At 41.1% G+C, this 16,693-nt stretch overlaps 1 protein-coding gene across 1 annotated transcript; it reads right to left on the bottom strand.

Moving 5' to 3' along the window:
- Positions 1–2,177: 2,177 nt before the first annotated feature.
- On the bottom strand, positions 2,178–16,511 carry CMPK1 (cytidine/uridine monophosphate kinase 1). The gene is made up of 6 exons (XM_065656450.1): positions 16,291–16,511; positions 7,498–7,644; positions 6,594–6,746; positions 5,144–5,220; positions 4,967–5,063; positions 2,178–4,519 (listed from the first exon to the last, which is right to left on the bottom strand). The coding sequence occupies exons 1-6, from the start codon at positions 16,363–16,365 to the stop codon at positions 4,478–4,480; spliced, it is 591 nt and encodes a 196-aa protein (XP_065512522.1). The 5' UTR covers positions 16,366–16,511; the 3' UTR covers positions 2,178–4,477.
- Positions 16,512–16,693: the final 182 nt, after the last annotated feature.

Below are 16,693 nucleotides of genomic sequence, written 5' to 3'. Positions count from 1 at the left end.
TAGCCTGGCATTGCTGCCCACAATGAAATAAGCTGTGCATCTCATTCTTCACAAGCACAGCTCAACTTGTCTTCATCCTGCCCAGTTTAGCTTTTGCAGCTTTACCCTAAAGAGAAATTCCTGTCCCCACAACCCCTAGAATTCAAGGTGGCAGAGACAAGCAGATGGGTAACTTCCAAGCAGGGAATGCTTTTGCATTAATTTCTACCCAATATAATCACAAAATAGCTAGACTAAAACAAATATCGCTGCTGTGTGGAACAGATGTGTACCTAAAGCTGAAGTCTGAGTAGTGAAGCCAAAAATCACTTAACCTCTTTCAGCATCTTTCCTCTGGTTCTCGATCATCTCATCTCACTTGCTCCCATCGAAGTGTAACAGGTCATTGCTAGTTTAATGTCTAGTGATCGAGGGGGTTTTTTATGCAATTGCTGCTAAGTACTGTGTTGAAATGGACACATCTGATCTCACTCGTATAGCATAAAAGAGCACAGGTACTACACAGAGATTTTCTGTAGTTGGAAAAAAATAGCTGTCAGTTTGGTAACAGATTATGTACCAAGCCCAATGGTAGAAACAGTAGTAGGTTCTGAATGCTCCAGCTGAAGGTACTTAAAGACTTTGTTTCTTCTGCAAGGAACAGAGATTGGTAAGAGCATCCCCCTCCCCATCCCAAAGAGCATCTGCAATTCAGAAAGGTCAGGAAAAGACATGAAAATGCAGAAATCAAAGAGGACAGAGAACACATGAGCTGGGCAGGCTAGGAGACTCAGAAAAAACACCTACTGTTACCAACAAAAATTCTCTACAGACCACAAGCTGAAAACCACTATCTTAAACTAAGCAATGTAGGAAAAACAAAGGAGAGCAGCAAGATTAAATTCATCTATGCCCCCCTGTCTCCACTGGAAGATTTACAAAGGCCTGCAGATCAAAAGAGTGTGGGAACCACTGCTGTAAGAATCTATGAGTCTTAATGTTTCTGTTACTGTCCCCTTTTATTACCTGCTTAGCTGAATCCTCTTTGGATCATCTTGCAGTTTTCCTTATTAGTTGTTAACCCCAGATCTTCGGACTTTGGCAAGCACACAGCCCCAGGTGCCCAGTCTTCGAGTCCTGCTGTACCACATCTCGAAGAAACAACCTGATCTTGCCAAGGGGCCAAGTGTTGCCCCCCTTGAGCAGGCGGACAGCTGAGTAGACACAGATCAGAATTTCAGAAACATCTGTATCACAACAGGGACCAAACTGGTACTGAACTTCAGACTAAACAGAAAAGTCTAACCTAACCAGCAACTTTCCTAAATGCCGGCAGCTAGGAACTGCCAACTGGTAACGGCAATTGGCAGCTCCAGTCTGAACTGAGGCTTTTTGCCATTTAACTCTCCCGTTCTCCCCAGTCCAGCCTGGGCAGTGGCACACAGAGGTCTCCATTGCTGTAAGACACAGCATTTTGCACAAGGCCTTGGAACTCCCTCATGAACCATCTCGTCTTGCTGACGAGAAGTGTTGCTAGTGGGGAATATCTTACACCGAGGCAATCCTCAACAGCATGGTTATGCTCAGTGTCTACTTCACTTGCTGCCACCCTAAAAAATGGCATCTTTTGGGGAGGGATTTTCAGTTCAAGTGTCCCACTTGTGTGAGTGGGAAGTCCCCAAGGAGACTCTACTGCCTCAGGGCAAGGTTTGAGCAGACGTTTTAAAATAAACATTTGGTCTAACATAGTTTTACCACCAGAAAGAGACCTATACACCCGCTGCTTTTCTCATCCCTTTGCAGACCAGTTCTGCAAATCTTTCCAGAGGAAGGTTTCAAGTTCAACGTGATGCTTCCTAAAAACCTGCACGTTGAATAAACCTTTAAGCGAAATGTGAGGATATATTTTAAAATAAGCCCAGCAACCAAACGCACAACTATACAAATAGAGTAATTTCACAACCATATCAAGAAGAGGTACCAATTCCACAAGCATTTGCCCAATTTTATCCTGTGCTTAACAGGCTCTTCAGGAGTTCAGTTTTGATGGAGAAAGCCGAAGTTTTATACACATACCTGCGTCTATACAGGCTCACAAAATAGATAATACTAATAAATACACACCTTACATAGATATATATGAAAAATATCCCTTGTGATAAGATAACCATAAGCCAAACACTTGTATTAAGCCACGGAACAAAGTTTATTGTATCTTCTCAAATTCTTTGTACAGTTTTGCTGCTAAACAGACACACAGTGGCATATTGCCTTTAATCTTTATTTCAATTGTAAGTCCAACTTGAAAGAATTGGTAACATATTTAATGGCATCTTCAATAAATAAAATGACAAAAAAATCTAGTCTTTGCACAGACACATTACAATCCACTGCAAATTCAATACTGCCAAAACATTTTTTTCTAAAAACTTGCTCCGAAGGCGTTTTTGTTTGTTTCAGCACTTAAATACACAGAAAAGTATACGATGAGAGAAAACAGATACTCTAATCTGAACAGAACTTGTAAGAAGCAGTAACTTAGAAACAAAAGATAATTAATTCTCTCTAATTAGATTAAAGAATCCAGTTTGAGGTCTTTTTGGAAAAAAACCCTGATTTTAACCTTCATATCAAAACATGTAGTTTTGCTAGATCCTATCCTATGTCAGCATACTTATACAATGAGAATTAAATTCCATGATTTCATTTTTTAAGGGGAAATTCGTAAAGCAAAAGCATTAGCCTCCCACACTCACTAAAGTAGCCGTGGTCCATATATTCTGCAGCAGTAAGAGGCGATTTGTGCTCAGTCCATCATTTGAGCTCCTATCATACTGAAAAAGAGACTGTAGTTCACCCTTTGTTTCTGCACCCATCTTTTCCCCAGTGCAGGAGCCTCAAGAACCTCAGCAAGATGAGAATTCATGCAAATACAAACCTTCCCGCACGGATCAGATTGCAGGATGAGGACCAACACATCTGATTCTAATTAGAAGCCAGGCTTAATTTAAAGCTTTTCCTAGAGAAAACCATCAATAAGGAAAAGCCGAACCCCAAAAATCTCCAAATTGCAATTCCCTGTAATTTGCAACATCTTTTAGCATATCACAAACCAATTACAGTGTCAGTTAATGTAGGAAGAACCATTCTATCACTAAAATTAGTTAAAACACTCATCCTTCAAGCCTTCTGGAGCCTTCTTCAGTGAAAGCTTAGGGCATGCAAGGAATGCACGGTTGGGCCCCCACAGACCTATGCATACTATATAGGGGAGAGAAAAGGTTACTTTGAACAAAAGGCAAAATTACACCACATCTGTGCAAACATTTAAACCAGTTTGTTTCATCTGGTTGCTTATCCCAACTACTTGTGTTGACTGTACTTGACTAATTCAAGAGAACATGACGAAGCACAACCCAATTTATTTAAGGGAATGGAACTTTTTTCTGCAGGTATCTTCCCCTCAGCTGACCCCATAACAAAAGTGCAATAATTTACAATCTTTTCAAACAAACAGCTATTAAAATAACACAACTTCAGGGAAACGAATTCACTAGTTTAACCATAAAAATACTTCCCCAGGTAACAAACCTTAAAGCATTCAGTAACACAGTATTTCAATAATAATACAGAAAATCCCTTCCACTTGTTAAAAAAGACAGAACTGTTACAAGATTTTGGTTATTTTACACTATTTAAGAGTTTTGCCATCTTGTGAAGACCATGTTGTAATTAAGAATATGACTGTCATTTTAAATACACGAGTATGGAAATACTGGCCTGACTGAAATTATATTCTCAACCTTTTGCAAATAAACACAAGGTAAAGCCCAGGGCCATGTCATCCAGGTACTCAAGAACTTACAAGACAGTTTACATCCGGAGTCATACGAAAGCACCACTTTTCATAAAGTACTTTGTCTATCAGTCGCTGAACAGCATATTAAATGGTTTTGTGAGAACTGCTAAAACAGATTCTCATACTAACAGTAGCTTGACTTAGAGAATTCAGGTTCGGGGACAACAGGGAACTTTGACAAAGTTGTAGCCTGAAAAATTTCTGCTAAATTTGGTCCAAGCATCCAAAAAACAACCAAAGGCATGCACGTCCCTCATTGCTTAGTGATGACCTTTAGTTGATCCTTTAAAAAAAAAAAATGTGTATGGCAATAAAGAATAAGAAGGGCTGCCTATGATAGGCACAGAACTGTGACAGAATAAATAGTCTCTTCAGAAAGATGTTTTAACTGTGGTTTTGCCATGTGAGTAACTGAACTTGTACTAATTGAGAACCCTGAAATTTGTATATCATAGCCACGAGAAGTTATTTCCTATTTAAAAAACAGATCCATTTGTAATTAACTGCTTTCCCAATCCTCAGTAGATATGTGAAAAACAATTAAAAAAATCTTTTAAAACAATTACAAAGAGTGGACTGCAGTAGCAGCTATTCAAGCAAGATTCAAGCACAAGTTTAAATGAACTTTCAAGCTGGGGATTAGCCTTCTTTGTCGAAAATTTGTACAACTTTTTCAAAAACCTAAAAAGTGAGAGAACAATATTAATTTTATGAAGTGTCAAACAGTTACTTCAAGTTAAACCAGCACACATAATAATTGATAGTATTTTAAAAATACATAGTTTTTTCTTAGAACATTCACAATAATTCTTTAATAGTGAAATTGGCGTCAGAGCAATACTACTGCAGAAAAGCAAAAGCTCATGAAAGTCAAAAAGACAAAACACTGCTAAACACAAACACTGAAAATGTGTTTAGCCCAGCTCATGTTCAAGCAGAACTAACTGATTTCTGGAAGTTATTCACATCTTAATCAATCCTTCAAGAGTCAAAATGAGAGTTCCACAGCCTCCCTCAGTAACACACATCAGTGCTTAATTAGCACACTAACCACACATACACACATCACCGAAAAATGCCAAAAATATGTACTGTCATCCCCATGGCTTTTTTGGCTTATATACTTACTTCATCAACAGATTTTGAGGCATCCACTTTTCTGACTTTTCCCATTCTCTCATACAAATCTATTATAGGCCTAGTAGACTGCAGATATGTATGAATTCTAGGAGAAAGCACAGGGGGAAAAAGCATTACACAGCAGAATATTAACAGATGGGAACTGAAATGTTTTGGAGATAGTACCTCTTTTCCAGACTCTCCCGATTATCATCACTCCTACCACTGCTCTTGCCTCTTTCAAGACAGCGGCCAACACATATCTACAAAAAAAAAAAAAAAAAAAAAAAAAAAAAAAAAAAAGAAAAGATGATCACAACCAAGAATACAAGGTGCTATCTTGAAAGCAGGAACAGAACAAAAATCCAGAAAATCTAAATAGGCCTGACACACAAAATACTGTCCAGATCTGATAGGTGTAACCAGAATTCATGTGGCAAGTTAAGATTCTTCCAGAGAAAAGGATGATAGCTTTAGACTTCATCAGTTTATTAAAATGGGCGCTCTTAAAATGGCATTGGGGTCAGTGCAAGTAAAAGCAACATCAAGCTTTCTGGTTCAACTGGGTGTCCAACTTGAGACATTTAAAGGAAAGAAGTATCTGATTTTCAAGGATGCTTTTCAGAAAGTCTGAACACAGCATATCAGATTCAACCACTACTATACACCTGCACTGAAAGTCACTGTGTCCTCTCCCAATAATTTTGTAAGGCTACATACCAAGCTAAAATGTTCTTGACATTGCTATAATTAAGACTTAAAAATCAAATTATTTTTTCCTACAAAGTACATCCATAGCAAAAAAAAAAAATCCAGAAGATCATGAACACATTGTTATCTATTTTTTGATGTAGTAAAAAAATTAGAATGCCCAAATTAACACCCTACCAAGTGAAAAAAAAATCTTATTTAAATTTTTAAATAGAAAAAAAATAACCTCTCACTTGTTGAGATTAAAAAAAAATAATAATAATTAAATAAAATAAAAGGTTAAAAAAATTCTCAGGAAATTGGGAAAAAGGGTAAAAGGAAGAAAGTCAGCCTAAGGTGTTGGGATTCTCATATCAGGTTTTATGCCTCAAGGGCACTGACATATTAAAGAGACAGCATATCATGAGACTTGTCAAATTAATATAATGTATCACTGTCAAAATGCCCTTGTAGTCTAATGACTAAAAACACTGATTACTGACTATCTTATAGCACAGCTCATAACTAGAAAATAAAGACTGCTGCTACCAGCACTTTAGAATTAAAACAGACATTGCACTCAAGTACATTTTGGACTACACAACAGTTAAGAGTAAACTGAGTAATGTTTTTCGAAAATTAAATAATTTTGTATCATGTATTTTAAGTTTTTATAAATTTTGCTTAAGAAGGCAATTGCCTGAAGTACTTCTTCAATATAATTTATTTGCACATGGTTATACCAAGTGTCTGCCTGCTGTTTCAAAGACATCCAGTTTTTTTATCTGCAAAGACAAGCTGCCAAAAATCCTTGAAACTCACAGACCAAGTTTTTGTTCTGCTCTTACATTAGTCCATTCACTAACTGACAGAATTTTATTGTTCTTCCTGAAGGATTCTCACAATACAGCAAGAAAGGAAGTTACAGTATGACATACTTCATTACCTCATTGTCACAATCAAAAAAGAGAACAAAAGAAACATCCGCCTTTCCATCCATAGTCTTATTCCAGCCTTGAAGATTATCTTCATTCCTGGGAAATCCATCAATTAAGAACTTGTTCTTCTGGGAATTGGCAGCCATTGTTTGATCCATAGCCTGATAAAAGAGAATTCAATTAATGATCTCCTGTACATACAACCATTTATCTACTTACTAAATTACCCTCAAAACATTGACATGGTAAATAGAGAAGCTTTTATCTTCAATTTACTGCAGATTTACAAGATGTATTTTTGTTTCACCTCCAATGCACACTAATTAACTCCCTGATGCATCCATACATCCTTCTTTCAAACTGAATTTGCTATTTCATAAAGCTCAAAATCACGTTCCCAGCTTTAAAAGTTGATTTTCTACAAGATACTGGAAAGTGTTGTTACACAACAAGATGCCAAAACATGATCTAGAGTTAATTCTAATAGAAAAACTCCAACTTAGTGCCATGAGCAACAAAAGCCTTTTCTGCCTTAAAGGAAATACTCTGGTTGTTTTCCTGGGCATCTAATAAGGATAAAGGCTGGAGCTTTTCCTTCCACAGGAACACTACCAGGTGCTCTGCTCTTTCACCTGGCTATCTATTTAGATAAAACTTACATAAATTTACTACCTCTAAGACCTCTACCCTCCCATCAAATATGACTGAGCTGACCAAAAGGTCCAAAAGCTAGTCAAGGGAAAAAAGAAATCCAGAGTTTCACTGATTTCCTTAGAGCTACTAAAAAATAAAATAAGTGCACCTACGTGTCCACTGTTTCATACTACTCACACCAGAGGAAAGGCAACTCTTCCACTGCCTTGTTGCTTAGTCTGCAAGAGTGAACCAGCAAGGAAACAGCCCTTTCCTTACCCTCTTCAGCAAGCTGATTGTTATTTCAACTGGTACAATTTCCCCCTCCTTAATGTAGTTCTCGATGAGTTCTCCATACTGTGAGCCTGGCCTTTTCCGTTCATCTCGAAGGAGGTCACCGGCAGAAAGGTGTGTGTAGCCGTATTTCTGAAACGTGCAAAATAAACAGGCATAGATTCCCTTGAATCAGTACACGTGCAAAGTTAAATGTGGTTGATACTGTTGACTGACGTTATCTTCACATTACAACAGAAAAATACAGGGAATAGCATCTTGCTAGTGACAGATCTGTTCCACCGTAAGTATGTAATCCAACAAGACAGCATACTCAGTATGCACAGAAAGCACAGCGGTACAGAGATTCTTGGATAAAATGCTCAACAGGCTTTTGGTCAGGCAGTCGTGTCCAGTTTTCAAAGGTAATTTTGCCATGTTTGGAAACAAGACTGGCTCAAAGTCCTTCCTGAAATGTTACACCGTGCAATGAGACATTTAACAATCACCAGATCTGATCCAAGCACTTCACCTGCTTAAAAATTAGAAGTGGGTATCAGTTGCTGGGGCAAGTCTTGATTTACAAAGTGAAGAAGTCGAGACAGTGCTTCTCCTTGCTATGTTTATGCAATAGGTTTGCAATTTTATCGAACTTTTAGTAAAGAAAAGCACATGAGGCGATTGCAGGTCCTTTGGATTTGGAAGGATATTCCAAGCACAGCACGAGTCAGAAATCTTTATGTTCGCGTTGTGGTTCCGGCACCAACTTCCTCCTCCACCTGGGTCAAACCACTTACAACTGCAGCTACACAACCAATCCTGCACAGGCACTCCCAAAAACCCAGCCCTGCGTGCCCGTCCCTGCTGCCTCCTTCCCTAGGAGGAACAGGACAAACCGGGAGGGCAGCCCTGGGGGACACGGGTGCCTTCTCCTGATGATGTGGCAGATGAAGGTAAACAACTCCACTGGTGCCACCCTGTGTCACGCCACATACGGTAAACAGAGAGCAGTGAGATCAGGTCCAAATCCATCCATTTGATACCAGTACGCAGGAAAACAGCAAACAGCAGTACTCTTTTCTTTCACCTCAAAATACCTCTAATCTAATGCAAAATACCAGCGAAAACTATTTTTTACACTTGGATTTCTCAGGCATTTGCCATCATAAAAAGGCACCTAATGCAAACACACACTCTTAGCAAAGAGAAATGCATTGTTATAAAGGAAATTTTGGATCACAAACCAATCATTTTCTCAGCTCATTTGACACCACAAGAAAACTAACCACAAGTACTATGTTCCTTGAGTAAATATAGTCCATAAAAACAGGCAATAAAAGATATCACCTTGGTGCTTACCTAAGCTAGGTATAAATCCAAAACAGATTACACCCGTACACACTCATCCTAAAGTTTTTACACACAAAAAAAAGAGCGGCAGCAAAAAAAACAACTTCAGGGCTATCAGCTTGGCTGCAGCAACATCCAAAGCAAATTTCAAAAAAGGTGCCTGAGCAGCATAATAATGTGACTACACACACTTTTTAAGGCCGTGAACTTGGGATTTAAAAACTTGGCTACTGGACTAAGCACAACAGAAATATTACACAACCCACTAAGTGACTTGAGAAATATTTCAGTTGCTTTCAATTTCACCCACAAAAGCGTGGAAAGTTAGTTCTGCCATAGTCATAATTTAAGGAGGGATATAATTACCTAAATCTCCAAAACTCTACACAGCTGGCAAAAAAAGGAAGCAAGATTTTGCTCTAAATAACTGTGAAGAAAAAGCTCCACAGACATCCTCTATAAGCTCACTGTACTCCTGCTTTAATGTGCACTGCATTTGGACATGCCTATTTAATTGCAAATCTAAATATTAACTATGAACTACAGAAGCCATAAACCAGAATAAATCTTTCCTTATAAGCAAGAAACCTTACTCTGCTGAACCCTAAATTAACATGTAGCTCTTCTTGCTAAAGTTAAAGAATTATATTTTTAACATTAAATTTCTACAAAGGAGAAAACGGGAGGAAAATATAATCCTTTTGGTTTTAAAGGATTACCAAACCATTTAATTTTCCTTGGCATTTCCCTTTTCATGCATGAAAACAAAATCAAGTCAGGCAATTTTTGGAATTCTCCGTCCTTTGCAACAGCAAACTAAAACAGGTTTTAACGGCTGAACAGGAAAGTAAAAGATAGAAGTGTTCTAAAGTGCTGTTGCATAAACAGACTTGTTTTAAATAATAGTAAATTGTATTCTAGAGTAACCTTCAGAATGGATCAACCAGGCAACAAGAAAAACAAACCTCCCCTTCAGGGGCAAAACATCTATTTGTTAACTGTACTGAGTCAAGAGCCAAAGACAACACATTGGTTTAAACAATGCAAACAAGCCCAGAGGAAGGCTTGGCTGCTGCTCCGTGCACAGAAGGTTCTGAGATGCGGTGCTCACGCTGCTCTCACCCATTTAAATCAATTAATACAGGGCACGAAGTTTTCTTTGATCTTCAGAGAGATAAACCCTCAGCAAGTGTCCTGAATTGGACAAAATTGTCACATCCCCAAGAGCTCGCAAAAGAGACCGTGATGTAACTGCACAAAAAATGGGGCAAAACAGCGTCTTGCCAAAGTTTGCATTGTGCCAGCAGAACCTCCCAGCAGTGCCAAGCACATCTTGATGCAATCCCTAGAACGTGATTTGTTGCAACTACTGCATAATCCTTCTCCTCCAAAATCAGAAAGGGAGCAGGACTGTGGCTGCCAAACAATGAAAATGCTTTTCCTCCAGTTCTCGAAGGACACATATATGCTAGTTTCATAATGTCAGACTGCAAGGAAGATTTGAAATAGAAACTAGGTTAAAAAAATATGCCAAACACCTAAAATCTGGACAGAATTTTAGATTACAGAGATTAAAAAAAGAAAGTATAGAATTAACTATTCTAAATCTTATTTCAGAGGTAATGTTTTCTGCTATGCTTAGACTGCTGTGCCGTTCTATAAGAATAAAAAATAATAAATTTCTGTTACATAAGTTCTCATTATTCCTAAAACTATTTTTATATTTGGAGAACCGTAATCCAAATATCTTACAAAAATTAACTGTGAATGAATGAGATAAAAATCAGCTGTCTAGCTGTCTTCAGCACCACTGTAGTCATCTCCTTTCTTTGCTTAAAAAAAAAAAAAAAAATAAAAATCACAGTGACATGGAAAGGCAAGCTCAAGTTTCCATCGATCCCAGCACAGAGGGGTTCCTCAGCACACACTTAGTACTGTGTAGAGCACGGCAAAACATCGCTCACTTGTTGGACTCACAGTGGCCTGGTAAATCAGTCCCCATGCAGCAGGACAAGCTGGGACAGGCAAGCTGGGTGCTCCATGTCTCCAAATCACAACCTGAGACCGCAGCCTCCCTGGGATGCCCTTCTCTCCCCTGTCCTACAGCTACTTCCAGCTTTCTTCTGTCAGCCAGGATTTAGAACTTCCACTCCCCAGACAGAACATTCTTTGCTTTCAGGAAACACACTAAATATACTGATATAACAGAAAATACATGAGTCGTCTCTGTGCGATGCTTGACTCAAGGAGGAGATTGCTGTAGCAGCGTTCTCCAGGCAGTAAGAAAGGATCAGGAACGTGTGGCTGCTGCTGCTGGGACTCCTCACCCAGCCAGCTTTTGGGGGAGAACTGTGTTTATTTCTGCTTCAGCCCTGTCTGGTCCAGCAACACATCTCTCCACTAAATACACAGCTTGAGACTTCCCTAAGTGAGCAGAAGCCAAGAAAAAGCAAGAGAAACACAAATTACTACTTTGACCTTGACTCCTATCTTGGCTTATCATTGTTACTCCAAAAATGAAAGTCACAGGGCTTAAGATCTAAACACATAAAATACAAACATTTATTGCCCTTCTTCTGACCTGTCATATCTTGAGCAATCTTAATAAACAACTGAAGTTTGCTACATGTTCTCAGACACACCATTCAAGAAGCAGTTAAAATAAAAATAGAGCTGTGTAAAGCCTGCAGCCTTTGTGTTTTTCTTTTTTTAAAATCTAAAAAGCATTTGTCTGTCCTATTAGCAATTAGCACACGGAAATCTAACTTTGGGGTATAAACTATAATGCAGTAATAGACCTTGTGTCTGCTTTTTCCAAAAGGCAACATTTTCTTAGTTTGAAATATGTCCTTGCCTCTGGGGGAGGAAAAACAAACAAAAAAACCCACATTAACAAAACAAAATGCACAAAGGAGATCCCACTGACATTGCTCCCAGGGAAGCGAGTGGATAGACAGAGCATCCCAGTGCTTCAGAACACTCATATCAATAAAGGCAACCAGTGTAGTTGGGAAAGCCCAAAATCCAATGCCCAGTGAATGAGCCTGTGTTCTGCAAAATTGAAGCATAGTGATAAATCTTCGGTGGGGATGGCGGGGTGGGTGTGAAGTCATATGATCACCCACCATGTTTTAAAAAGCTCCAAAGTTCAGAAATACGAACTTATATTCCAAAAAAACCCCCAAAGAAACTATGAGAACTTAAGGCTAAGTGGACCACTAATACTTGGCACTCTCAGAAGAGATTTCAGAAATTGAGTTTAAAGCAAACAATTTTAATAACGTTTTTATTTCAAGGAAGTTACCGCTGTCTCGGACTTCCAAAGGACATTTAACACATGAAAGCAAAGCCCGAATCCACTGCTACTTTCAGAGGATTGTTTCTGATACAATAAGTTCTTCTTTGCATTGTTTCTTTCACCCTAGGAAATCTCCTTATCATATACCCCAAAGCAACTTAACAGCTTTTTCCATTTGGCTATTAACTTATGCTTCTGGGATTCATTTTAGATTTAACCACAAACATACAGGATAAGGCTGTGGTGGAGGTGAATTATATTTCGGGTACGCAGAGAGAGGTGTCTTGCATAACCCAAATCCCTACAGAATCATGTTGCCAAAACAAACAAACAAAAAACACAACTCAGATCTTGCTTGGAATAAAGACAAATGACTTAGTTATTATTCTTTCCTCCAACCAAAGAGCTTTGCATTTCAGGCAGAGGTTGTAAGGAGTTAAATTTTAAATACATGAAAGCATAGTACGTGCAGATTTAAAGAACATGTTTCTTTCCCTTGACTTTTTATAACCATTTGATAAGCAAAGTTCAGAAGTCAGCAATAAAACACATTCAGTTTGTCCTGCATTCAAATGACATCATTCAACTACCTGCTCGAATATTCTGCCTCACACTACAAGCTACACAACAGTCCAAGGTGATGGCAAACTCCACCTCACACAGCTGTGGAAGGTTTCAGGAGTTTATCGGCGGAGCTGGAAGGGAGAGGACAAGAACTTAACAGGGAATTCTGCTTCATCCCTTCCTAAAAAGGAGGAACTGGTCTAGAGCAGCAGTTCTGCCACATCTGCATTTCAGTGACAACTCTGTGAGGTTGTGAAATGTACACACGAATCTTCCCTTCATACCAGAGAAAACCAGCCTGCTTCAGCTGTCTCCTCCAACCTTATCTGTGAAGATAAAGAAACCTAACCACTTACCTGCTGTTCCCTTTCATACACTGTGTCAATATCCATTTCCGCTTGTTATTACATCTTCTTCCCTCAAATCATTTCTCCATTTGGTCCAAATTTGACATGAATACCCACCTTATCCAGAATGAAGAACTCCAGCACACGCACATTGAGCAGTTATGATTTAGGCTAGTACTTAAACACATATTTCACCCACATGTGATATCCATCTCCCTTTTCTGGGAATGTAAACTGCAGTCAGCAAAACAATTACAGCACTTTGAGAAATTGTTCCCAGGTAGCATATAATAACCCCCTTACTCTACAAAACATAGCTACCTTTGGTTTTGTAATAAAATAATTTAATGTTAAAATCATACAAGATAGGAGCCTTCCAGTATCTAAAGAGGACCTACAAGAAAGCTGGAGAGAGAGTTCTTACAAGAGCATGTAGTGATAGCACAAGGGGTAATGGCTTTAAACTGAAACAGGGTAGACTTAGATTAAATATAGGGAAGAAATTTTTCACCATGAGGGTGGTGAGGCACTGGAACAGGCCAGATAAGTTGTGCATGCCACATCCCTGAAAATGTTCAAGGTCAGGTTGGTTTGGGCTTCGAGCAACCTGGTCTAGTGGAAGGTGTCCCTGCCCATGGCAGGGGGTTGGAACTATAACAGATGCTCTTTAAGGTCCCTTCCAACCCAAACCATTCTATGTTTCTATCTCACCTCAGCAAAGTGAGACTTCTTCCACACATGATGTGCTCTCTCTCAGATCTCTAGTATGAATAGAAACTGAGAAACATTTATAGCTCATACTGGACTTTTTGTTCAGCACAAACTTCGGATTTACAGCAAGATACTGGGTCAGATTCATTCCAAATGTAAACTAGCATTATTCAATTCATTTACAAGGATGAATAAGGTTTATTATTACGCAGCTACAGCCTCTCTTCTCTGTGGCAAGCTGCCAACAGGGTTTAAAATCTGAACAAAAATACACTTTAAACCTAAAGACAGCATTGACTGCATACAGGCTGTTCACCAGGGCTCTCTGAGGGGCTGCCAGGGGCCTGGCCAAGGCTGCGTGCTTAAAAAAGGTGCTGCTTTCCAGTACCTCAACTGCGTTTCATCCACACTTCCCTGTTCATGTCTCCTTTTTCTAGTTTTCCACCAGACTGCCATCAGTCCAGCTCTCCCTTCAACCCTCTCTCCCTCAAAGTTCACCGAGTGGCTCCTGTAGAAATGTCCAACAGTCAGAACACCATCCCTTGCAGTCTGCACGTGCTTTCTACTGGCAGCCCACTGACTTCAATTAACTTCTTTCCATGCAGTGAACAGGATTAGCAGAATTTAAGCGAATTTACATTTCTTAGTACTTGGACTTCCCTTTCCAGGCTTAGAAAAGAAAATAAATACAGTACAAGCAAAGTTAACTTTCTTCTTTCATTTTGAGCTGCAAATACAACTGGAGTAGCAAGTTTGAAGTTCTCCTAATAAAATGGTCTTTATCCAATTATATTAGCATATCAAGCCAAAGGCAGTTAAATTTCTAAACACAGGCCAGCAGCCACACAAGGTACTTCAGCCCTGAGGCTACACTAATGGTCTGGTGAAAGCCATTAATGACAGCCTACAAGATTCCCCTACAGTTTAAACTCATTTGTTTGCTGTGTGCCAGGGGCAAAATTTGACCCTACCAAAAAGGTTTCATGAGCACTACGAACCTTTCATCCCACAATTTAATTTAATGAGTAAGCTGGTTTGAATGAGAGTCTGTAATTTGAGGTTAAAATCCTTCAGAACTAAAGTCATAACGGCATTTTTCAGTCTGGACCAAATTCGCCTAACTTAGTTATACAACACTGACGACTGGGATATAATGGCAGCGTGGATAAATTGTAACAGCACTGCCAGGGCATCACCAAAATAGATGACACACAAAACGCGCCTGTACCAGGAGTTGTGGAGTTTTTTCCCAACAATAGTTTCAGAAACATGGCCATTGCTACAGTTCTTAGTAATTTCTTTCAGTAAAGGTATGGATAAACTTTGATCCTAAATGGCTTTCAATAAGAAAAATATATTAAACTGCTCAGAGGAGAAAAAAAAAAAAAGTGTTTTAAATCTGGCATATACACACTTGGAAGCATCCAGCATTAACTACTTCTGTAATTATCCACCTGAACACAGTGCAATTATCTCATTGGGGTTTTTTTGTTTTTAAAAGGACAATACTACACCACATAGAACAAGTATTTAAGAAAGAACAGCAAATGCTATCTCAAAGGGATGTAAAAATATATTTGGAAAACTGAAAATGTGAAAATTACAGCATAACGTGTTCTCAACTTATATTGTCAGTTTTAAGCTCTTTGAAGAGAGAGAACAAGATTAACCATTTCCGGGGTCGGGGCGTCCTTTGACTTCTATGATATTCCATCACAGAACAAAATTTTGGTTCTATTTTTAACATTTTACGTAAGCTGGCACCAGGTCAGAAAGCCAACACCCTGCAGTGTCTACTGTACCAGCTCTTACATTTACGGGACAGGCTTCAGAAGACACGGACCTTGATCCCACGCATTCGAATTCAACACATTGCCAACCCCTGGTAAACCACCTCGCCTCCCCTGCCACGCCAGCAGCCCGAGGCACACGGGTGGCAGTCACCTACGTGGCCACGCAGACGTGTACAGAGCCACCCACGGGGGCCGGGCTGCGAGACCGGCCTGGCCGCACACCCAGCACCGCCCGGCAGCAGCTCCTCGGGGCCGTGGTCCGGCCCGTCCGCCACGGCGCAGCGGGACACCGGTGCTCCCACCCGCGCCACTGCCCGTAACGCCACGCTGGGGCGTCCTCCAAGCCCCAAACGGGTGCCCCCCTGCCCAGGGTGGGTGCCAGTACAGGGAGACCCACCCGTGGAGCGGGATGCCGGGGCCTGAGGAAAGAAAAGGCAGCCGAAGGTAAAAGGCCAGCCCCTGGCTAAGCCACCTGACAGGGGCTGGAGCGGGGGCTGCCCCGCCGCTTCACCGGCTAACGGGGAGACGTGGGGCTGGTATTTTTATTTTATCGCTTCCAAGCGGTGGGACGAGGCCCATACGGCACGGGGGATGCGGACGCGCCGCCGGGTGAAGGGGAACGCGCTCCCCCAAGGAGCGGAACGGACTCTTTCGGGGGAGGGGGGGGTTACAGCTCCCAGCAGAGCCCGCAGAACCCCCGCAGCCGGAGCCCCCCCGCCCCGCCAGCCGTCCTCACCTCCACGATGCGAGCGCACTGCGTCCCCTTGCCCGCCCCGGGCCCGCCGAGGACAAAGACGACGACGGGCTTCATGAGGAGATGGAGACGGCGGCGGAGCAGCAGCAGCAGGACAGCGGCAGCTGGGGGGCGGCCAGGGAGCGGCCGCGGAGCGGGCGGGGAGCGGCCGGCACCGCGTCCCGGGCCGGAGCTGGGGCAGAGCCGCCGCCGCGCACCCGCTGCTGAGCTGTCCCCACCGCGGGAAAGTGCTTCCGGGTCCCCGGCGGCGCGCGCCGACCGTGAGGGGCGGGGCGGGCACGTGCGCGCAGGGCCGGCAGCGGCGGCTCCGCCATCCGGTGCGCGGGGCGGTCCCGGTGTGCAAGGGGCGACGCATCGCGCTCCGGTGAACGCCCGCCCTGAGCGG

This window comes from Caloenas nicobarica, chromosome Z (assembly GCF_036013445.1).
Source record: "Caloenas nicobarica isolate bCalNic1 chromosome Z, bCalNic1.hap1, whole genome shotgun sequence".
In the NCBI taxonomy this organism is placed as follows: Eukaryota; Metazoa; Chordata; class Aves; order Columbiformes; family Columbidae; genus Caloenas; species Caloenas nicobarica.
Note: the sequence above shows the minus strand (reverse complement) of the source record. Positions and strands in the feature narration are given on the sequence as shown.